The 23874-nt window shown below is 41.7% G+C and overlaps 1 protein-coding gene across 5 annotated transcripts in view; it reads left to right on the top strand.

Moving 5' to 3' along the window:
* PICALM (phosphatidylinositol binding clathrin assembly protein) overlaps positions 1-23874 on the top strand; it is a 502282-nt gene that overhangs the window by 120867 nt on the left and 357541 nt on the right. For all 5 annotated transcript variants that reach the window (XM_029602251.1, XM_029602252.1, XM_029602253.1 and 2 more), the window contains exon 4: positions 17103-17205. In XM_029602251.1, coding sequence (XP_029458111.1) covers positions 17103-17205 — 103 coding nt within the window. The remainder of the gene's footprint in view (positions 1-17102; positions 17206-23874) is intronic.

The following is a 23874-nucleotide window of genomic DNA, read 5'->3' as shown; positions in this document are numbered from 1 at the left end:
CAGCAAGCAGGCATTCCACTTCAAGAAAGCAAATGTTGCTTACCTGTAACAGGTGTTCTCACAGGACACAGGACAGCAAGATGTTAGTCTTCACGAAACCTGCCTGCCGCCCCGCGGTGTTGGGTTCTTTACGTTTCTTATTTTATTTTTCGGCATTTACTGTAGTTTTTCAAACAAGACTGAAGGGGGACCCCTGCTTGGCTGCAGGGTTGGTGCCATGCTGGGCATGCCCAGTAGGGGCCAGTCAAAGTTCAAGAAACTTTGATAAGCGTGTTCTGTGATTGGGCTCCATCCTGTGATGTCACCCATATGTGAGGACTAACATCCTGCTGTCCTGTGAGAACACCTGTTACAGATAAGCAACATTTGCTACCTTTTTCCAGTGTGAAAACTGACCATTTAATCATACTCTGTTTTCTGTCTTTTAGCCAACTTGCAATCTACAAAAGGACATCGCCTCCTATCCCATGACTTTTTAGTTTTCTTAGAAGCCTCTTATGTGGGACTTTGTCGTACACCTTCTAAAAATCCAAATAAACCACATTTACTGGTTAACTTTTGTCCACATGTTTATTCACCCCTTAAAAAAAACAAAAACAAAATGTAGGAGATTTGTGAGGCAAGATTTCCATTGGGAAAATCCATGTTGGCTGTGTTCCATCATACCATGTCTATCTAAATGTTTTGTGATTTTTATTCTTTGACAGTTTCCACAATTTTTCCTGGCACTGAAGTTAGGCAACACCGGTCTTTAAGTTTCCTGGATCACCCAAGGTCCCTTTTTAAATATAGGGGTCACATTGGTCATCTTCCAATCTTCAGGTACATCAGATGATTTTAATGATAGATTGCAAATTAATTGAAATAGGTCTGAAACTTCATTTTAGTTCTTTCAGAACCCTGGGGTATATACCATCCAGTCCAGGTGATTTTACTACTCTTCAGTTTGTCAATCAGGCCTACCACATCTTTCAGATTCACTGCGATTTGGTTCAGTTGATCTGAAACCGCACATAAAAACCTTCTTTGGAACGGGTATTTCTCCAACATCCTCTTCAGTAAACACCCGAAGCAAACAAATTGTTTAATCTTTCCGCGATGTCTCCTTTAACCCCTTGATCATCCAACGGTCCAACAGACTGGCTTGCAGGCTTTCTGCTTCGGATATATTTTAAAAAGTTTTTATTGTGAGTGTTTGCTTCTATGGCCGACTTCTTTTCAATTTCTTTCTTAACCTGTCTTATCAATATCTTACATTTAACTTGCCAATGCTTATGCTTTATCCTATTTTCTTCTGCTGGATCCTTCTTCCAATTTTTGAATGAAGATTTTTGGCTAAATAGCTTCTTTCACCTCACTTTTTTTTTAAATGTTTTATTTATCAGCCTTTTAATAATCACAAGCAAAACTCTTGTATAGAAATTACAGCGCTATTCAGAAGAACATTATACATTAGCAAATACCAAGAACATCTCAGCAATTATCTTCAGCACTGATAAAATAAAGGAAATAAAGGGTTCTGAAATTTGTATAACAATACAGTACAAAGAAAAATTTCAAGGAATTAGTCACAAGATGAGTTTCAACAAAGATTACACATTAACAAGCCAAGCTTAGGGGTATATTAGGTATGTGAATCCAGGAACACTCTTAATTGAGAAGGATCAAAAAAGATATAATTCTGATTTTGGTAATAATAAAATGGATTCATGGGTAGTGCAGTAAAAACTGTGCCCCCAAATGTAACACATCAGCATGCATAGTTAGAAATCTTTTTCTTCTAGATTGAGTTGCTTTAGTAAGGTCAGGATAACACCAAACCTTTTGGCCATAGAATAATGCAAGCCTATTATGGAAAAACTGCCTAAGAATATTATTCCGATCTACTAAGAATGCGAATGATACTAGAAGAGGTCTTCTTGCAACCAGAGTCTCTTGAGACGTCTCAAGAACCTTGGAAATATCCAAAGCAGGCAGGTGACCATCCACATCTTCGCCGGTATCCGTAACCTGAGATAAGTAATAAGCTTTGGTAACTACTGGTCTAACTGAGTCAGGAATCTGAGAAATATATATTTTAAACAGTTCCATTGGAGAAATCATTTTAATAACAGGAAAATTCAATAATCTCAAATTGTGGGATCTCAGACTATTCTCTATATTTTCCAGCTGCTTCTTTTTTTTTTTTTTTAATTTTTAGCTTCTTATTATTTACCAGTTCAGCTTGTACCAAGTTATGCTGTACCTTTTCAACTCCCTCCAGTCGTTACTCCAAAACTTTGATCTTTTTATTTTGATGAGATATCATATTAACATTTGAAGCCTCCTGATTTTTAATTTCCAGAGAATTTTAGATAGACAATAGAGGCTTCCAAATAGTAGCTAAAGTCATCTCCGAAGGGGGCTGGATATTAACTTCCAAGTCAGGCATTCCAGGAAAGACTACACCTAACCCCATAGCAGTGCCTGCCCTGTTCTCCATACCTGGAAGTGACGGACGATTTAGCATTGTTCCTATCGGGTTGTGCAGGCCAAGTCCCCTTCCACTACCTCCATGAGGGTTAGCCTGCACGGCTCCTTCACTCCCGCTGATTTGCTGCGGGCTTTCTTTGGGCAGCCCAGCAGTCACAACTCACCGGAGATCTTCCGAGGTATCTGCTCTCACTGCCCGATCTCCGCTCACTTCTCTGCATGGTGGTTCAGGCCTCCTTGGCACGCTAGGGCTTAATGAGATGTCCAGGGTCAGAGGGGACGGTGCATACCCAGCAGTCGTCCCCGCAGCGACCAGCTCTCCTGGCATATTCGTTGCAGTCGGTGTAAAAAAAAAAACTCCAGATGCGCGGCTGTAAGGTCTCTACGGAAGAGGAGCTCAAACTGGCTCCCTTCACTTTTGCCTTCCTCTTCGTGTAGGGCATTGCATCGTGGAAATCTGGAAACAAGGTAATTGGGTCGGGGAGCTTCCAACTGGCGTGTCTCACAGAGCGGCTATCTTAAGCTTTCACCTCACATTGTAACCATGCTGGTAATCGTTTTGCCTTCCTTCCACCTATCTTAATGCAAGGAATACATCTGGTTTGTGCTTCTAGGATAGTATTTTATAACAATGTCCACGCTTGATGCACACTTTTTACCTTTGTAGCTGCAACTTTCAGTTTTGTCTGTTTTTCTCATTTTCTCAAAGTTTTCCTTTTGAAAGTTTAGTGTTAGAGCTGTGAATTTGCTTACTGTCCCCCTTCCAGTCATTAATTTAAATTTGAACATATGATCACTATTGCCAAGCGACCCCCACCACTGTTACCTCTCACCAAATCCTGCATTCCACTAAGAATTAGATCTAAAATTGCTCATTCTCTCGTTGGTTCCTGTACCAATTGCTCCATAAAGTTCCTGGATGGAATAAAAGACAGTTTTATCTCTAGCATGCTCTGATGTTTCACTTACCCAGTCAAAATTGGGGTAATTGAAATCTCCCATTATTATTGCATTACCAGTTTGGTTAGCTTCCCTAATTTCTCTTAGCATTTCATTGCCCGTGTCACCATTTTGCCAGGTGGACGGTAGTATACTCCTATTGTTATACTCTTCCCCAATACACAAGGGATTTCTACCCATAAAGATTCGATTGTGCATTTCGTCTCATGCATCCTGTTGGACTCTATGCGAACCTGGACATAAAGCGCCTCCCCACCACCAAGATGTTCCTCTCTGACATTGCGATATAATTTGTACCCTGGTATAGCACTATCCCATTGGTTATCCTCTTTCCACCATGTCTCTGAGATGCCAATTGTCTGTCATTCACTGCTATGCACTCTAATTCTCTCATCTTACTTCTTAGTCGTCTGGCATTAGCATACAAACATTTCAAAGTGTGTGTTTTGTTTGTATTTACATTCTGCTTTTCAGTTGTCAGGGATAAATTGGAATCTTTTAGCTCAGGTGTGTTTTTAATTATAGGTACTTGGACTACTTTTCTTATTATTGGAACCCTTCTGTTGGGATGGACTAACTCTAATGCTTCATTAGAATCCTTTGAAGATACCTCCCTCCAAACCATGCGCTGCTGAGCGACTGTCTGCTTTCTCCTTTGCTTTGGTTTAAAAGTTGCTTTATCTCCTTTTTAAAGGTTAGTGCCAGCAGCTTGGGTCCACCCTGGTTAAGGTGGAGCCCATCCCTTCGGAAAAGACTCCCCCCCCCCCCCCCTTCCCCAAACGTTTCCCCAGTTCCTTGCAAAACTGAATCCCTCTTTCTGGCACCATTGTCTCATCCACGCATTGAGATTCCAAGCTCTGCCTGCCTCTGGGGACCTGCGTGTGGAACAGGGAGCATTTCAGAGAATGCTACTCTAGAGGTTCTGGATTTCAGCTTTCTACCTAAGATCCTAAATTTGGCTTCCAGAGCCTCCCTCCCACATTTTTGTATGTCTTACCCACATGTACCACGACAGTCTGCTCCTCCCCAGCACTGTCTAAAATCCTATCTAGGTGATGCGTGAGGTCTACCACCTTTGCACCAGGTAGGCATGTTAACTGGTGATCTTCATGCCCATCAGCCACCCAGCTGTCTACATGCCTAATAATCGAATCACCTACTATGACCGCCGACCTAACCCTTCCCTTCTTGGCAGTAGCCTTGGGATACATCCGCTGTGTGACAGGACAGTGCACCACCTGAAAAGCAGGTCCTTGCTACAGGATCATTTCCTGCTGCACCAGATTGATGATCTCCAGTCATGATATCTTCCTCCTCCAAGGAAGCACAGAGGTTGCCAGACTGGAGCTGGGACTTGGCTACTATGTCCCTGAAGGTCTCAACTATATATCTCTCTGTCTGCCTCAGCTTCTCCAGGTCTGCCACTCTAGCCTCCAGAGATCAGACTCGTTTTCTGAGAGACAGAAGCTCTTTGCATCTGATGCACACACACAATTTCTCACCGGCGGGTAAAAAATCATACATGTGACACTTAAAGCAAAAGACTGGGAGGCCCCTTATTGCTGCTGGACTGCTGCCTTCTTAAATTTGTTTAGTTCCTAATTAAGTTTTAGTTGCTATGGGTGTAGGATTGCATACATTTAGGGTCCTTTAAATGTATTAGTGTATTCACTATATATCTGATAGTGACCTACAAGGGAATAATCAACTCTTGATAAGGTGTGGGGAATTTCTGAGTTTATTAAAAGGCTGATTTTTTTAAAGGTTTTTTTTTTTTAAATGTGAAAGTGACTCCTGCCTATAAATTAAAGGATGAGCTGGGGGGTGGGTGGGTGGGGAATACAAACACACAAACTTCTGTTTGTTGCCTGCCTTTCTGAACACCTATTTAAAACAAAAACACATGAATACACTAAATATACCCCAATAGTTTATTTCTCCCCAATACTTTTAAGTTTTTAAAAAGTTTCTGCAAGCAGTACTTACTGATTTTTTTTTTTTAAGCCACCAGCAAGGTGATTCTCTCCTTTCAGTGCTCCCACTGGATTATAAAGGGCTCCAGTTATTATCTGGGTTCTTATAGACCACTGAGACTAACATCAGTGCCAGGCAAAATGATAGATGCTATTCTTAAAGTAAAAAATTACTGACAGCATAAACTCGCATGTTTTAATGGGGGGAGTAAACATGAGTTTTGCAAAGAAGTCTTAGGTGTGGCTCAAGGAAATGTGCTGCCTGAGATGAGGAAAGAGAATAAGTATACTGCAAAGGGTTATTGCTTGATACAGGCATGGGGAAAAGTATGTTTAAAGAATACTTAATCTCACACAGAGGAACAAAAGGGTTAAATGCACATAGAGGAATTGTGTTTAATGCAAAAGGGCAGGAAAAGCATCTCTGTGTGTTTAAAAAAACAAACAAACTGAATTTTTTCTGCTACAGCTGTTGTAGTGATTAGCACTTCCTACTGCTTTGAAAACTCTGTAAAAACCGCATGGCTATGTAAACAGCAGCAGCACTGTTTTTAAATACTTTCTCATTACTGTGAGCAAATGAGCAGGAGATTAAGAATGTCTTTTTATAATTCTATATTCATCTACATTGCTGGAAATAGAATGGATAATATAAAGTAATTGTACTGGAAAGGGGAACATGGCAAACCCAGGAAGTGGAACGGAGGGACGAGTGGGGAGGCAAACGCTAGAGACAGAAAGAGAAAGGCGTTATTAGTGTGTCACTGCCAATGAAAGGGAGAAACGTAGGGGCCCAAAATGTGAAGAGCTTTGAGACGCGAGAAGGGTAATGATAGGGCCTCCCATCATAAGCATAAAAGACTGTGACAAGATCTAGAAAATCAAATGAGCCATCGAACTGAACACAGGCATGTGTGTGAAAGTCTTCCCACTGTCCAAGATCCCCACCCCTGTGCAATGATCGCTTCTCCTGCTTGACTGGACAAGCAATTGTGAGATTTCTCAGGGAATTAGACAGCCATTGATTTTGTATATATCTACCTTGCCATTTGTATTTTATTGTAACAACTCACTTCCAGCGCTGCCCTGGGTGCCGGTCCTCTGCCTCTCGCTCAGGCCTTTCGTGAGTCCCTGATATCCCTGGAATCCGTCAGCCGCTCGTAACTCCCTGGGTTCGGGTCTCAGCCAGCCCTGGCTTTGCTGGGCTTTCGGGTTCTCCTTGTACGGAGTTGGGGGTGAAACAGCCCCCTAATCCCCAAAGATAACACAGAGAGACAGTTTCTTCAAAGCATTTTATAAGGCCATAGATGGATCTATTACATTTACTCCTTCACATCCCCTGCCTCCACCAGTTCTTGGTGGCAAAACCTAGATAAATGACCCTGCCCCCAAGCACTCCAGCTCCCTTACCACTGGTGCTTTCGCAGAGTTACCTTTCACGTCCCACACGTCTCTATTTAAATACCAGACACACCAGGCTCTTCAGAGCCCTTCTCCCCATCTTCCTTTAAGGTATAAGTTATACCTCTCCCCTTTCTGGCTACTCTGTATCCATATGAGAACTGGAGGATTCTTCTCTCCCAGAACCTACCTCCATCTCCTCCTCCTCCTGCTTCCCAGAGCTGGCTTTTTCTGGCCATTGCCACCATGTAGGCACGCCCTCTTCCTCTAACTCCATCGGTTCACCTGTGTCTGACTCGTTATTCTCTGAGTCTGCCAGCTGTTCGCCTTCAGGCTCTCCCCACGGGTCAGGTGGTGGCTCTACGAACCTGGGATTTGTAGTTTTTCTTGTCCTCAACTGCGCCCTCTGCTGTCCGGCTCTGGTATTACCTGCCGTCCTATGTTGTCTTGTCTGTTCCTGATCCCGGCAGTGCTGCACTGCATCACATTTATATAATGCTCTTTTGTAATCTATACTATTGCTAAAAGAAATATATATAAAAACTCTCATATTATCCTCTGAGTATTACTGCTATTTATATAGGAAAATAACAGAAAGGAAAAGGGGGGGGAGGGTAGATGAATGCGTGATCTGTTTTCATAAGCCGACATAGTGACTGCAGTTGCTCACTCTAGAACGCTCAGCATAGGTAAGGAATTGGGCAAATCCCAAGGGATTTTTGAACCGGATCACAACATACAGGTTTAGTGCAGATCAAGAGGGAGGGGGGTCCCCGTGTAGTGTAACCCTTTTGATAACTTGAAATGTTGGGGAAGAGGGAGGCAGAATCAGGTTTCCCAGAGGAGTGGCAGATAGGATTGCCAGCTTCCTAAAAATATCACTAGCATTCTGTTATGCTACCAGGATCCCTAACACCTTACCATCCTTTTCTAGTATTTGCCTCCTTGGTGAAGTGGGAGATGTGTGAATGGTGTGTGTTGCTTGTGATACACTCTGTGCTAGGGCAAGAATATTGGGCTTCCTAGTTAAAGCTTGCAGCCTTGCACCCAACCCTACACATGTAAAATTAGGCATTTATAATAAAATTTTACGTTAAAAAGGACATTCAGTGAACAGTCTGAAGTAAAATCACTGAAAAATATATTTGCATGCACTGTTGTGGTGACACCTGGAAAACTCTGCAAGAAAGAAAAATAGACACTTGGAATCTATATGGTATTAGGCCTATTGCAAAATGTGTTAGGTGGAGGCTTGGCCCTCAAAACTATAAGTAAATTGAATTACAAATTACAATGTAGTAAACTTCCCATACCAAAACAGCACTAACTGCTAGCACTCAAATAGTAACAGCCATACCTATGAAAAGCACATTTTACTTTCAAAAATTAGCGCCTACCCAAAGGTAGGCGTTAATTTCTCTCGGCACCGGAAAGTGCACAGAAAAGCAGTAAAAACTGCTTTTCTGTATACCCTCCGACTTAATATCATGGCGATATTAAGTCGGCGGTCCCAAAAGTTAAAAATAGTTAAAAATAAAAAAATTTCAAATGGGCCCACGGCTCGCGGGTTGAAAACCGGACGCTCAATTTTGCCGGCGTCCGGTTTCCGAACTCATGGCTGTCAGCGGGTTTGAGAACTGACGCAGGCAAAATTGAGCATCGGCTGTCAAACTCGCTGACAGGTGACGCTCCTGTCCAAAAAGAGGCGCTAGGGACGCACTAGTGTCCCTAGCGCCTCTTTTTACCGTGGGCCCTAATCTAAATAAATTAATTTACTGAATCACGCGCACAGGAGAGTGGGCGCTCGCCCGCTGTCCCACGATTTTTACTGTATTGGCCTGTATAAAAGTAGCAATTTGGAATTTATTGCTACAGCTGGTAATAAATGAGAATAAGAATGTATAATTGCCAAGGAGGTAAAGAGAGGTGACAAAACATTTTTCAGATACATCAGTGAAAAGAGAAGTTCAGAGTGGTATAGTGAAATTGAAAGGTGGAAAGGATCAATGTGTGGAGAGAGACTAAGAAATGGCAGAAATATTAAACGAATACTTCAGTTCTGTGTTCATTAAAGAGGACCCTGGAGAAGGACCGTCACTAGTTAACAAGAAACTGGAGGAGAGTAGAATAGATGTAACTCCAGTACAGTAGAAAATGTATGGGAAGAGCTGGAGAAACTGAAAGTGGACAAAGCCATGGGGCCTGATGAAGTTCATACCAGGATACTGAGGGAGCTCAGAGATGTGCTGGCAGGTCCGCTGTGGACCTGTTCAATAGATCCCGAGAAAGGGGAGTGGTGCCGAGTGATTGGAGAAGAGCGGTGGTGGTCCCGCTTCACAAGAGTGTGAACAGAGAAGAGGCTGGTAATTACAGACCAGTTAGCCTCACTTCGGTGGTGGGAAAAGTAATGGAGTCACTGTTGAAAGAGAGAATAGTGAACTATCTATGGTCGGGAGAATTGATGGACCAGAGGCAGCATGGATTCACCAGGGGAAGATCCTGTCAGACAAATCTGATTGACATTTTTGACTGGGTAACCAAGGAATTGGATCAAGGAAGAGCACTCTGTCGTCTACTTGGATTTCAGCAAAGCTTTTGATACAGTCCCACACAGGAGACCGGTGAATAAAATGAGAAGCTTAGGAGTGAGTGCTGAGGTGGTGGCCTGGATTGCAAACTGGTTGACGGACAGAAGACAATGTGTGATGGTAAATGGAACTCTCTCTGAAGAGAGAGCGGTTTTAAGCGGTGTACCACAAGGATTGGTGTTGGGACCGGTCCTGTTCAATATCTTTGTGAACGACATTGCGGACGGGATAGAAGGTAAGGTTTGTCTTTTTCGGATGACACTAAGATCTGCAATAGAGTGGACACGCCGGAAAGAGTGGAGAGAATGAGACTGGATTTAAGGAAGCTGGAAGAGTGGTCGAAGATATGGCAGCTGAGATTCAATGCCAAGAAGTGCAGAGTCATGCATATGGGGAGTGGAAATTTGAATGAACTGTATTCGATGGGGGGAGAAAGGCTGATGTGCACGGAGCAGGAGAGAGAGACCTTGGGGTGATTGTTTCGCTGACTTCAGATCATTAGACACTATGTGACAAGGCGATAGCTAAAGCCAGAAGAATGCTGGGCTGCATAGAGAGAAGAATAACGAGTAAGAAAAGGGAAGTGATTATCCCCTTGTACAGGTCCTTGGTGAGGCCTCACCTGGAGTACTGTGTTCAGTTCTGGAGACCGTATCTCCAAAGAGACAGACAAGATGGAGGCGATCCAGAGAAGGGCGACCAAAAAGGTGGAGGGTCTTCATCAAATGACGTATGAGGAGAGATTGAAGAATCTAAATATGTACACCCTGAAGGAAAGGAGGAGCAGAAGTGATATGATACAGACTTTCAGATACTTGAAAGGTTTTAATGATCCAAAGACAACAACAAACCTTTTCCGTCGGGGAAAAAAATCAGCAGAACCAGGGGTTACGATTTGAAGCTCCAGGGAGGAAGACTCAGAACCAATGTCAGGAAGTATTTCTTCATGGAGAGGGTGGTGGATGCCTGGAATTCCCTTCCGGAGGAAGTGGTGAAGACCAGAACTGTGAAGGACTTCAAAGGGGCGTGGGATAAAGGCTGTGGATCCATAAAGTCTAGAGGACGTGAATGAAGAGTGGATGGCACGCGGGAATGACGGCTACTACCTGGAGTTAATACCCTTATTCAATAAACATACACACGATTAATGCGACTCCAACATTACTCTAAGCTTCAACGACAAGAGGAAACGTGGAAAAAAGGATTTGCATTCACAAAAAAGCGGGGAGTAGCTTGCTTGTTACGGCGGTTACTACCCCAAACCAAATAAGCCTGATACTTCACTTTCAATGCATATCCAGCATAGCTCTCTGCTTCAATGGCAGGGGGAATGAAGAAAAGTGGATCTATATACAGACAACAACCAACAAGGACTGAATTATTTAGTCTGGGTAAACAAATAAGCATGGGTATAGCTTGCTTATTGTGGCAGTTACTACCCCTACCTAATTAAGCTAGATATTTCACTTAGCTGCAGTTCTAACTCTGCTCTCTACATTAATGGTGGGGGTGGAAGGGAAATAGAACCAAAAGGTTACTAAGAGCCAAGAGTAACAGATAAGTAGGAGAAAAAAAAAGTGTGAAACTTGCTGTGCAGACTGGATGGGCCGTTTGGTTGTCTTCTGCCGTCATTTCTATGTTTCTATAATACACTGAGTAAATAAGATGTGTGTGCATATGTGTGTATATATTTACCCCTTGGGTAAAACTGTACATGGAAATATTTTATAAAATCAAGACTAATACTGTCTCAAAATAATGACTAAACTTTTAATTCATACAAAAATACATAAATGTCAATATCGAAACTATTGATTTGTATATGTGATTAAATACAATTAAAAAATTTGTACAATCGTATTACTGAAAATAATCCTACATATGGTACACACACCCCACACACATACTCAGATTGTACTAAAATGAAGTTACAAGCAATATATGTGCTATCTAGGTGAACTAACAATTACAAAAAATGATATAAGGTGAAGAAACTCAGCCAGAAATACATGTATGTCACGTGATGATGTAACTCAGTGTTGAAATTCGGCTTTGAATAACCCTAAGGATTCTCATTTCACCTGTTGGCTTTTTCAGGGGGAATTTGAACATGAAAAAAACAGTAGCTAAATCTGTAACCACATAAACATTATTATGCATAGAGAATGGCTATAAATGACTGCTTGGTGTATATATATTATACCACTAATGAGCAAAACAATTTACCTGATGAAAATAGAAAGGATGCTGTTTGTCTTAAATAGACTATATTGGTGCAAACCCAATAAGAATCTTTTCAGTAGCAGTGTATCTAAAATCGTAAGCATAAGAAAATTGAGTATGAGTGGATGATGCTCATATTTAAAGACCAATAGAAAGGAAACAACGAAAGAAAACTTACTGGAAAAGTGAAGGACATATGTGATTACCTTTCAGAAAGATCCACTTATCGAAGCTCCTTTAATGTATATTATAAAAGGTATCCACTATTAAAAAATAGGAACCAAAACAATCAATGATTAATAATCACTAAAATGTGCTATAAAAAAACTATATCACATAGTAACTCAAGATAAATACCTTAATGCTGTGCACAAATATTCACTGTTAGACTCATTGCAGCATGACTTCTGCAGTCTTTGCTTTTTTTTAAATGACTGACAATCCATTGTGCAAATTGGAAAACTGCAATTATTTGGCCGAAACAAGAAAATATATCTAGATAAATGTTAAGGAATCGTGAACAATAGGTCACTTGATTTGTAAATCCAACGACGCTTACCTTGCCTTCCTCCCTGCCTGTACCGAAATTGGCAGCTAGTTTTGCAAGAAATGAGAACGAGGTACATGGATGCACTGACTCATCCTTTTATTTACAGAATGGTATTTGCTGCTTACCTAGGCCTCCTCTCATTTCCAAACTAATAGCCGGAAACACAGGAAAATAGAAACGAGGCATGCAGATGTGCCATTTCATCGTAACTCTTGACGTGAAGTGCAGTGCGCATGTATTGTCACCTATTTCTGATAGCATTTGAGCAAAGTGAAAATTTAAAAAATAATAAATGAACAGTCTAACACAGGTTTCTCTGTGCCCTTAATTAGATGAAAAATGATTACAGTAGACACTTAAGTCAGCATTGGGTAAAGGAGAAGCTTTGTGTGAAAATGGCCCGATGGGCCCCAAATTGTCCACTGATGACAGCATAAAAAGCTTTAGAAACTTATTCATTTGGAAGCCTGGCCCTTCGCATCCTCTTGTCACAATCCAAATAATGAACAGGTTTATGAAAATCAGAGAACAGAAACAAAAACGTGTCAGCATATCAATATATTCATTGTATAGTGTCCACACTATGCCCAGAACTCACACTAGCATTATGATCTGTTATGAATTATAAGTGTGCCCTTGTATATGGGTTTTGTTTATAGTCATGATATAGTAATAAATAACAAGGATCATGGGACCTGAAATTAGTAATACAACAATAGAGGTGCTCACAATGGTATAATATAGATGTTACATCAATAACATTTTCTTGGAAAATTTTATTGGAGAGACTACTGAAAAGATAAAAAAGATTAAATCTGAGGACTTAAAACAGTAACTCAGATTGTATAGGAGTGTTGTAAATATGGCTCATAATCAAGTGTGATAGGCATAATCACACTTGATGGAAAATATTAATCAAATAGATGAAAAAATGCTTCATGTAAAAGCCTCCCATTCGATGAATGAATGAATTTAGTCAATCAGGGGATACTGTGTGCTAATTATAAATATGTTCTCAATGATGTAACTGTAGGGATTAAATTACCTCCCTTTTGCTGTCTATACATTGGACAACAAAAACTTGAGTTCTACAGTATGTGCCTGTTCAAGCAAGTGTTTAACAATAGGTGCCTTCTGCTTGCTTGTTCTAATGCAACTCTTATGTTGGACAATGCGAGTGTTGATAGTTAAAGAAGTCTGACCAATATATAGTTTGTTACATGGACATATGATCGCATTTATGACCTGAGTGGTATTGCAATCAAAATAACCCTCTGTGTATTTAATGGGTAGGGTAAAATGTCGACATTCTTGAATCATATATACATTGTGCGAACAGAGCATCTGTTACATTTGTGCTGTCCTTCGATATTTGATGTGAGTGAGAGGTGACAGGGACTAAAGAATCCAAAGATTCTTGCCTCTAGCCCATGCAAATATGTTTTTCTTTGAGTACCTGATGAAGGGATAAGATATGCCAATGTTTAAGGATAATTCACTCTAACTGACTAGAGCGTACAGAGATAGTAAGACACACTGCATGGTCAGTTGGAGGCCGGGGGTTGGTCTGCAACAAACATTGTCTATTAAAATGGTTTTCAACCTTTTTCCCATCATGACACACCTGACTGACAATGCTCAGATGCATAACACACTGCTCATTATAATCCATGGCAAAAATAAAATTAATACTGGGCCTTTTTTTTTTTTTAATTAAGAATGACACAAGGGAAAGGTAAGTATTCTTTCTGAACAGAAATTACATAATTAGTACTTCCAGTACTCAAACAGTAACCACCTTACCTAAAAAAGGCAACACTGAAAATATTACACCAGGCCTTAAAACTCCAATACTCCTCCTATTAGGAAAACGGAACAAACCAGGCTGCTATAGAGCCATACACAGAAACTACACGTCAGCAGAATACCTCACCTCGGTCACATGTGCAGACCCTCACCTAACAGAATTAAGAGACCAAACTGAACTGGAAACCACAATAAGCCATTGTATGCAGTGCAACAAAGGAAAAAGAGAAACATCACCAGTCCTCAAAACAAATCAAGAAATATAAAATCAATAGCAGTAAAACCATACTAACAAAAAGAACATATTATTTCAAAACAGCTGATGAATGGAATATCCAATAATTTAAACTCATATTAAAAAGTTCCACGCACCAATAAAACATTTCAAAATAGCAGACACAAAGACCCAGTTATTAAAAAATAAGGATTAAAAAAATGTTCTTCTCTCCACACCTGGAAATGTTCGATTTCCAGGTCCCTGAGATTGTTGTGACTTGGGGGGGGGGGGAGGTACTTGCAACTTTCTCCTCTGCTCTTCTGTCACACAGGCTCTCATCACTCAAACGTACACATGCTCTCTCACTTACATACATGCTGTCTCACACACACAAGATCTCAAATATATGCTTGTTGGTTCACTCCCTCTCTCTCTCTTCCCCCCAGCGAACAACTAGCAGCAGCAACACCTCCTCCTCTTCCTCCTCAAGAAAGGAGTCCCATTGATTGTGGGGGCTGACGTTGCTCCGGACCATGCTGTTTTTCTTCTTTGGGTCGATGCTGCAGCCTCTTCCAGGCTGCAGTGGGAAAAAAAGATCATGCTGCAAGTGCTGCTGACTCCAGGTCTCCTGCTGCGTTCTGCCCGGGCAATCAGCATTTCAAGCCCGGGTGGAGGAAACGTTCTCATCTCGCTGGGGCAGGGGGAACAGTTGGGCCAGCAGGGGACCGGGAAGTGTGGCAACACACCTGCGTGGGCTTGGCGGCACACTGGTGTGTCATGACACACCAGTTGAGAACCGCTGGTCTATTGGCATAAAGAGCTAGTTTGTAAGCTCTCCTTAGTAATTTATAGGGATACCCTCTAGCCTCAAATTTACTAAAAAAGAAAACTGCTTGTTTTTTGTATTCCTCAACTGTATGACAGAGTCTCGTAAGGTGAAGGAATTGACCCACTGGTATATTATTCTTTAAATTCTGTGGATGAAAACTCTGAAAATGTAAGAGGTTATTCCTATCTGTAGATTTCATGAAGACTGAAGTGTTTAATACATCCTGGCCCTTACTAATTGTTAAATCCAAAAAGGAAATTGCTGAGTATCCAATTGAAAAGTAAATTGAAGATTGTGATCCAATGTATTAATCCAAGTAGAAGGAAGTGAGAATGAACAAATCTAGAAATGAAAACAGTTGTTTGATTCAGGATAAAGGTGGCCAGTATCCAACACCTCCATTGAAGATGGATAAATAGTTATATATTTGAAACTTATTGCGTGTTGTATGGATGTTGGGGAAAGGGTGAGCCTTTTATGTCCTGAGCTTTGGCAGTGTAAAAGGCAGCGATGCATACCTTTTTGTTTTACTTATCAGGTTTTATATACCGTCATTAAGAAAATATTCCATCATTACAGTTTACAAAATACTTAAAATTGATGATCATCACCTCTCAAGATATTCATCAAGTAACCTGTGGTGACAGCTCAGCTAGCATAAGGTGCCAAAGCTATTACATAGCCTCTGGCTCCCTTCCATACACCACCCTTATTTTTTTTTCTTGTTTGTTATGTTTTATGTTGCCTTTGTATGCCTTTCTCCCCTCTATCAGCCTTGCTATCTGCAGCATTTGCTTCTCTTCTCCAGCAGAAGGCTATTCTGACCTGCAAGAGCTTTTCCTGAAAAGTTGCTTCTATTTAGTCATCTAGTGAGCATGATTATTGAGGACCCCCTGAATGTTACTGAATTGATAGATATGTGTTCAGAAGAAAAATTGCAATGGAGGTGTAGCCTAATGGTTTAAAGCAGCAGGCTGAGAACCAGGGAAGCTAGAGTTGAAATACCACTGAGGCTCCTTGTGACCTTGGGTGAGTCACTTTACTCTTCATTGCCTCAAGTACAACCTTTAAATTGTAAACCCACTTGGGACAGGGAAATACCTACTGTACCTGAATTAACTTGCTTAGAGCTATCCATGAAAAGGCACAAACTAAATCAAACTAAATTCTTTAAATTATATTTAACCTACCCAAGTAAGAAACTGCAGTATAAGCCCATATATGATACAAACTGGTAGAGTCTTAACAAAAAAAGAATCTTACCTACGAATTCTTAGTTTCTCATCAGTCTGGGCCAAACCCACCCTATTAAAGTATGAAAGGGTGTGGACTTGATGTGAGTGTAAATTGGGTTTGCACTCTTACTTTAGCATTTTCTCTCCTCAGTTTTCCTATGCCTACAGTATTATTGGGGATGCACTTGGACACAGATGGTCTCGAGAGAAAAGAAGCATCTTGAGAACTCTTAAGTAGACTGGTGTTGGTCTCAAGTCAACAAGTGGTGCTCTAACGTGCATGGTTCAGATTGGGTAGATACTGTCAAAGATAATTATCAAGTTCTTTAATTATCTAGAAGTTCTAACACAAATGCAGGCTAGGATTGTTGGCTATTTAGATTATTAGAGACTTGTTAGGAATGGGACAAGAGGGGACTGGAGGGAATAAATTGGGGATATTATATGTTTTTCTATCCAAAATGGTGGGATATAGAGGAAGACAAAAAAGACTGTCCTGGTTAAAGAGAAATCTTGCACGTGGTCATACTATGGCTGGCAGATGGGATGTATTTTTAGGCTGGGCAGGTTCGTTGGACTAGATGGTATTTTTCTGTTGTAATTTACTATGCTACTCTGTTTCTTTAATAAATTCCTTTATAAAATAAATAGAATAATTAAAAAATCTATAAACATAATAGTGAAATTTTTTTAGTCTGCTCATGTTACATTTTTGTAAGATGTTTACAATTAATCTTGTAGGCAAGTCAAATTTTTACACAGACTAGTATACATGTCTTATTTACTAGACTGCATTGAATTTCTCTTGTATTTGAAACAAGTATTGCAGAATATTTTTTGTTTTTCAGGGTATGACATGTCTACATTTATCAGAAGATACAGCAGATATTTGAATGAGAAAGCAGTTTCTTACAGACAGGTTGCCTTTGACTTCACCAAAGTAAAAAGAGGGTTAGTACTGCAGCTTACTGTCTTTGCATTGTTTTCTTAATTTGCTGTGCTTTGTTCCTCAAACACTTTAGTACAATTAATGTACAAGATGGCAAATGTCATTTTTTTTGAGTGACACAGGTGATTTCATCTGGTGCTAATGCAGAGCATTTCCTAGAACACTCTGGAAAAGCATGGAAGGCCTTTCTTGGCATATGTGGGACTCCTTGCTTAGCTGCTGTCACACAGAGCTTCCATAATAAGTCCTTTTTTGTCTATGGATGACATGAGATGCATTTTTTTTTCTTGATTAGGCCTTCTTGGTAAATTCCTATTTACTTTTGTAATCCGTTTAGCATGACACAGTTGTTATAGGCAGAATAAAAGTGATTTAAACAAACAAATAAATGAAATGAGTGTCCATACTGCAATAGCAAAGTATCCATAACTAACCATCATGTGAATTGCATGTGCTGTCTAGGCCAAGAGCATGATGTCCCTGGATGTGGTATCTGCTCAGAAGATATCATCCAGGGCCATCAGGGTCAGCAGATTGTATCTCCTTAAAATCTTTGGCCTAACTTTTAAGTCCAATGTCCCCTCATCTGCATCTAAGTCATTGGTATCACAGGTCTTTAACTAGATCCTCTGCTACATTCTTGACTGTCTCTGAAGAGATTGTCTTCACTATATGTCATGTCTACAAACCTGCACATCTTCCCAGAGACTTGTAACAGGTTCCAGTAGCCACTGCAGAGGATCTGGACTCCAATTTCTACACTTCTCTCCTTGATAAAATTCAACAAGTGAATGGAACTCTTCCTGTTTCTCTGGAGGGAGTAACTCAGAATCCATGCCCCTCCCAAAAGGGAATGCATAAACTCAACTGATAGGACTATGTAGGAGCTAAACAGTGTTTGAAATATTTCCAAGTAAAAGTCCAAGGACTTTGCCTCATGGTTCTGGAGCAACAAAAAAAGAGCTTTTGACTTCCTAGCCTTTTTTAGGTCACATTCAACCACCACAGATTGGTTTGGTAACTAGATTTTGCTGAATATTGGAGCCTCTGGGACATGGGATTTGATGTTCACTTTCTTTCTAAGAAAATATATTGAGAGCAGGGTCTCATATATTCTCTTCTGCACATCCTGCGGAACTTGGTAACAGATAGGGACAGTGAGGTACCTGAAGCTGCCAAAAAAGGTGCCATGGGATTATCTTCTAAATTAGAAGGAATGGTCTCAACCTCTCTGAACAATAACTGGAAAGACTAGATTCCTCCCCCCCCCCCCCCCCCAAGATGAATCTATTCTTCAACTGTGGAGGAAAGAAGACTGATGTGAAGTCTGCTGAATATTCCTTTTCAGAACCAGAATCCTCATACCTGTAAGCGGCACTCCAAGACTCTACCACAGATTCTGAAATAAGTAGAGCACCAACCCTAAAGTATAGCCTCAACAGGCATACCTAATGGTATTTTCGGACTCAGGCCTGAAATGTGCAGCACTGTTTGGAGTCTTCTTTTGCCAGAGCCATATAGCTGCACCTTGGCACAGAGACAGCATTGATGCCAAATGTGTACTAGTGCTGAACTGCTCAAAGCCGACATGATGAATTCGAGTAACAATTCTGACACCACAAATGATGCAAAGGTATTCAGTGCTGATATTTCCATATGTTTGAGGTACCGAAATAAGATCTTGAGGGTCTTACTGAGCAACTCCTTCTCAAACCTTGCTGAGGCCAAAACTTAAGGATATCAGTAAGAGAGGACACATTTTATTTTATTTTTTTTAATTTAATCTTTATTGGTTTTTAACAACTTACAAAGCATATATACTTTGTTAATGAAACATAGTGTATCATATCTGGATACTAACAGAAAAACATATTACATCTTATTCAGAGATATTACTACTACACATTATAAAAATTCCCAGACAGTTTAAAACTTATTAGACCACAAAATGGGGGGATGGTGTAACTGCAAATTTAAGGAGTTTATAAATGAAAATATATTTTTACTCAGAAATTAGGCGACCAGTTCTTACAGCATTATTCTAAAGACATCACTAATTACTACCTAAAAGTAGTACTGCTCTCTTTGCTTCAACAAAGCTTTTCAGCTGATCAGGATGATAAAAGATGTAACTATTGTTCTCATATTTTATTATGCATTTACATGGAAACTTTAAAATATAGGCTGTTCCCAAGGTTATCCCATCTGATTTCAAGGCGAGAAAATTCTTCCGTTTGGTATGTTATTTTCATGAGGTCAGGAAATATTCTAACCCACGATCCCATAAATATTTCATTAATCTTCTTAAAATATGCTCTCATAATTATTCCCTGGTCACTCTCATTAAAGATATTAACAGCGTTGTTCTCTCTATCTCATAATCCCCTTGCGCCTGACCGTCAACTGCGCTGACCAGCCGCCCTCGATCCGCCAGTGTCCACCCCTCAACCTGACCCCGCCCTCATTTGCTCTGCTCGCTGCATCCGGCAGGGGTGACCCATCGGGGTCCAAGGCCGAAGCGGACCCCAAGCGGTCTACCTCCTCCCGGCTCAATTCGCCACTGCAGGACCGCCCACTCGCGGTGCTTCACTTCTGACCCAGAAGGACCTACAAAAGAAGCAGGAAAGCCCTCGCGCCAGGCGTCTCGTGCCGAAGGAGCGCGACCAAGGGCCCCTTGGTACGTCCCTTTGTGCACCAGCTTTGTGCCACCCCTCTCATAACCTGCTGTCCATCTGCCCTGTCTACCTCCCCCCCCCCCCCTTCTCTCTCTCTGATCCTTTTTATTTTTTTTTTTCGGCTATGTCCTGATCCTCTAATCAACAGCACCTTATATCTCTACCACAGGCACTATAATTTATGCTCTCCGCCCTGTTTCCCTTTATTGCCCCCCCCCCATTTCACCCTCACTCAACCACCTAGTACTCCTTTTACCCTTTCTGCCTTACCCCTACCTACTCCTGCTCCAATCCCCCTAAATGTTACTCCCCCCTCTTACTGACCCCCCCTTCATTCACCCCTCCTAGTCTTCCCCCCTCCAACTATGCTTTCTCACCCCATCCCCATCCTCAAACACTACTCCACCACTTATCGTGCCCTTCAGCCTAATACCTCCCAGGAGCAACATAGATCTCTGCTCCCCATCATGATTTCCCCTCTCACCCAACTAATTGGCCTCACCACCTTCACCATCCATTGTGAAAAAAGCCATCTTGCTCAATGACATCCTCACTGATGATAACCCTGACATCTGCGCCATCACCGAATCGTGGCTAAAGGATTCCGACTCTGTCCTACTGAACCAACTCCCAACCGACCTGTACAACATCTTCTTTTCTTTTCCTAGAGTTAAAAAAAAGAGGAGGAGGCCTTCTCCTTGCCGCCAAAAAGAAGTTCAATCTAACCCTGCAACCAATCTCCCTCCCCCCCCCTCCCCCCCACAAACTGGAAATCGGACTATTTAAATCGCCCGCCCTTCAAATCTGCCTGCTATTCGCTCCCCCCGGCCTCCTTGAAAACAGCCCATCCCCCCTGATTGACTACATTACCAAACACCTTGACATAAACGCACCTGCAATTATCCTCGGTGCTTTTAATCTTCACGTCAACACTTTACCATTATCATCATCCTGTGACTCCCTACTGGCATCCCTGAATGCCCTTGGATTCAAGCAAATAACCTCCAACTCCCCACACAAGGCAGGCCATACTCTTGATCTCATCTTCACCAACCCCCTGATCCAACCAGACCCCCCCCCCCCCCCCCACCTGCAAACCCATCCCCTGGTCCGACCATTTCTGCATTGAAACCACCTGCTCCATAAAAAATACACCCACTCCCACACTTACCAAGAAAACCATTCACTTCTGCCGACCATGTAAAACAGATGACCTCATCGCAGCCCTCTCTTGAGAACTCTCCAAATTAGACCTAACTGACGTGGAATCTGCTCTCTCCTCCTGGTCTCAACTTACCAACACTGTCGCCAATAACGTCTGCCCTACAAACACAAAAAAGAAACCCTGGTACACCCCCAAACTCTGAAATACAATTTCAGGAAACTAAAAAAAAAATGGTGTAAAGAACAGTCCCCTGCCTTACAGGCCAAGTTCCGATCCCACCTCCACACCTACCGAGAAGCCACTGACGAGAAAAAGGGATTTTTATGCCCAAAAAATTCATCAACTTCAATTTAATGCTTGAGCCTTCTTTGAATTTGTATCCACTTTAACTAAAACTACTCCCACCCTCTCCCCGGACACCGATGACAAAGCCAAATGCGAAGAACTCGCCCTATACTTCCACAATAAAATAGAAAAAAATCATGGTGCACTTCCCCTCCCATCTCCACTTCCACCAATACCCCAATAACAAACACCACTCCCATCACGCCAACGCCCACTACATCCCAAGCACTTAACACCACTGCAGTACTTGAGTCATTTGAGACTACAACACCTATGGAGAATTGAATCCATCCTCAAGAAAATCAAACCTGCAGTGCACCCCTCAGATACTATCTCCACTCAATCCTTCCTCACCATCCCTAACATTATCTCAAACCTATATCCAATATCAATTGCTCCATATCACTTGGCATAGTCCCAAACCAACTCAAACAAGCCGTAATAAAACCCATTTAAAAAAAATCCTCCCTTGACTCTTTCGACCCTGCCAACTACTGCCCCATCTCCAACCTTCCCTTTTTATCTAAAATCCTAGAAAAAACTATTAACCGGCAGCTAACAGACTACCTAAACGATCATCACATCTTTTTCCCCTCCCAATATGGATTTCGCAGACACCACAGCACCGAAACCCTTCTTATCTCCCTTTCCGACTATATCCTGAAAGCCCTCGACAAAGGCCAATCATACATCCTGGCCCTCCTGGACATCTTGTTTCACAATTAGTGATCTTCCTTAAATACTCTCGCTACCAACCCACTCATAATAGACAGACTCCTCCTCCTCTCGTCGTTGGCAAACCAGCACTCTAACAAGTCTCTGAACCAGAAATACAAAACAGCCCTGCTTAAGTTTAAACGCAGGGACCTTCTGGATAGGACCGCTATCAGCAACTGATCAGACAACCCCATCCACACTTACGGAGGACAGAGCATTCTACCAGTCAACCAACAAACGTACAAACACCCATTCAGCAATCACCCAAACCGCCCCTCTTTTTAGACAAACACCTTTCCCTCATCCGCCCCTCAGACATCTCTTGTATTCATACAGACTCTCACCAGTTTGTATCCAGTCCCAACCAAACATTTCTCAAACCAAACCTCTTCCAGAACTTCACTCATCATGCTATCTTACAACATCCCTATCATCCACAACCAGAGGAAAATCTCCTTAACTAACTCTACCAACATCATACAAAAAAGAATTATTCCAATCATGACGTCACCTTTGAACCAACTACTAGGCCTCACGCTACTCTCAGTAACCCTCCTCAATGCACAATCTTTAACCAAAAAGACACACATCCTCAATGATTACCTCCTGGATTCCAACCCAGACATCTGTGCCATCACAGAAACCTGGTTAAAAAACTCGGACATTGCCTTAACCAATCAACTACCTATCCAGCTTTATGACATTTTCACTTTCCATAGACACAAAAAGAGAGGAGGCGGACTTCTTCTAGCCACCAAGAAAGAACTCAGACTGACCGCACACACTATCAAGACCGAGTCCAAATTGGAACTGGGGTTAGTCAAGTCAAAACTTCTACAAATTCTATTAGTCTACGCTCCTCCAGGAGTTTTAGAAACGGACCCTTCACCCCTCATAGAAGCCATAGTGAAACATATCAACTCAGACCTACCAACAATGATTATGGGCGATTTCAACCTCCATACAGACGCTATTCCTAGATCGGCGAACTGCGAAGCCCTCCTCACAACCCTAACTGCAATGGGATTCTCTCAGACTATCAACAACCCCACACACAAAGCTGGACACATCCTGGATTTAATATTCATTAACTCTAATTTCATGTGCACTAGAGATCCCACATGTTCCCCAATCCCTTGGTCAGATCATTTCTTGATAGAAGCTTCCTTCTCCACATACAAACAGTCACACACCGCTCCGCACCTCTCCACCATTCAATTCAGGAAAGCATGTCCATCGGATATACTCAGCGACGAGCTCTCCAAGGAACTCTCTAACCTGGACCTATCTAATCCCGACTCAGCCCTATCCTCCTGGCAAAAAATTACCGAAGCAGTCGCAAACAAATGGTGCCCAATGACCTCCAAAACAATCAATCCAACAAAAAAGGGAAATCAACCCTGGTTCAACACCGAACTAAAACAGATGAAACAAGACCTACGCCATAAAAAAAAAATAGATGGCGAAAAACCCCCAACGCATCTACCCTCTCAGCATACAAGGGATACTTACATCGCTACAGGACCTGCATCCTACAAAAAAAAAAGGAATACTACGCCAACAAAATACATCATTACCAGTATGACGCCCAGGCCCTATTTGCCTACGTAACACAAATCACTAAATCAACCCCGCCACCTATTCCAGACGAACAAGCTCTATCCAAGGCTAATAAGCTCGCTTCATTTTTTCAATTGAAGATTTCAAATACACTCGCCCTTCTACCTCCAAATACAACACCTCTCAAATCAGGCGAGTATTCAAACTCC

The sequence above is a fragment of the Rhinatrema bivittatum genome, chromosome 5, assembly GCF_901001135.1.
Source record: "Rhinatrema bivittatum chromosome 5, aRhiBiv1.1, whole genome shotgun sequence".
NCBI lineage: Eukaryota > Metazoa > Chordata > Amphibia > Gymnophiona > Rhinatrematidae > Rhinatrema > Rhinatrema bivittatum.
This window is presented reverse-complemented; position numbering and strand designations above follow the sequence as displayed.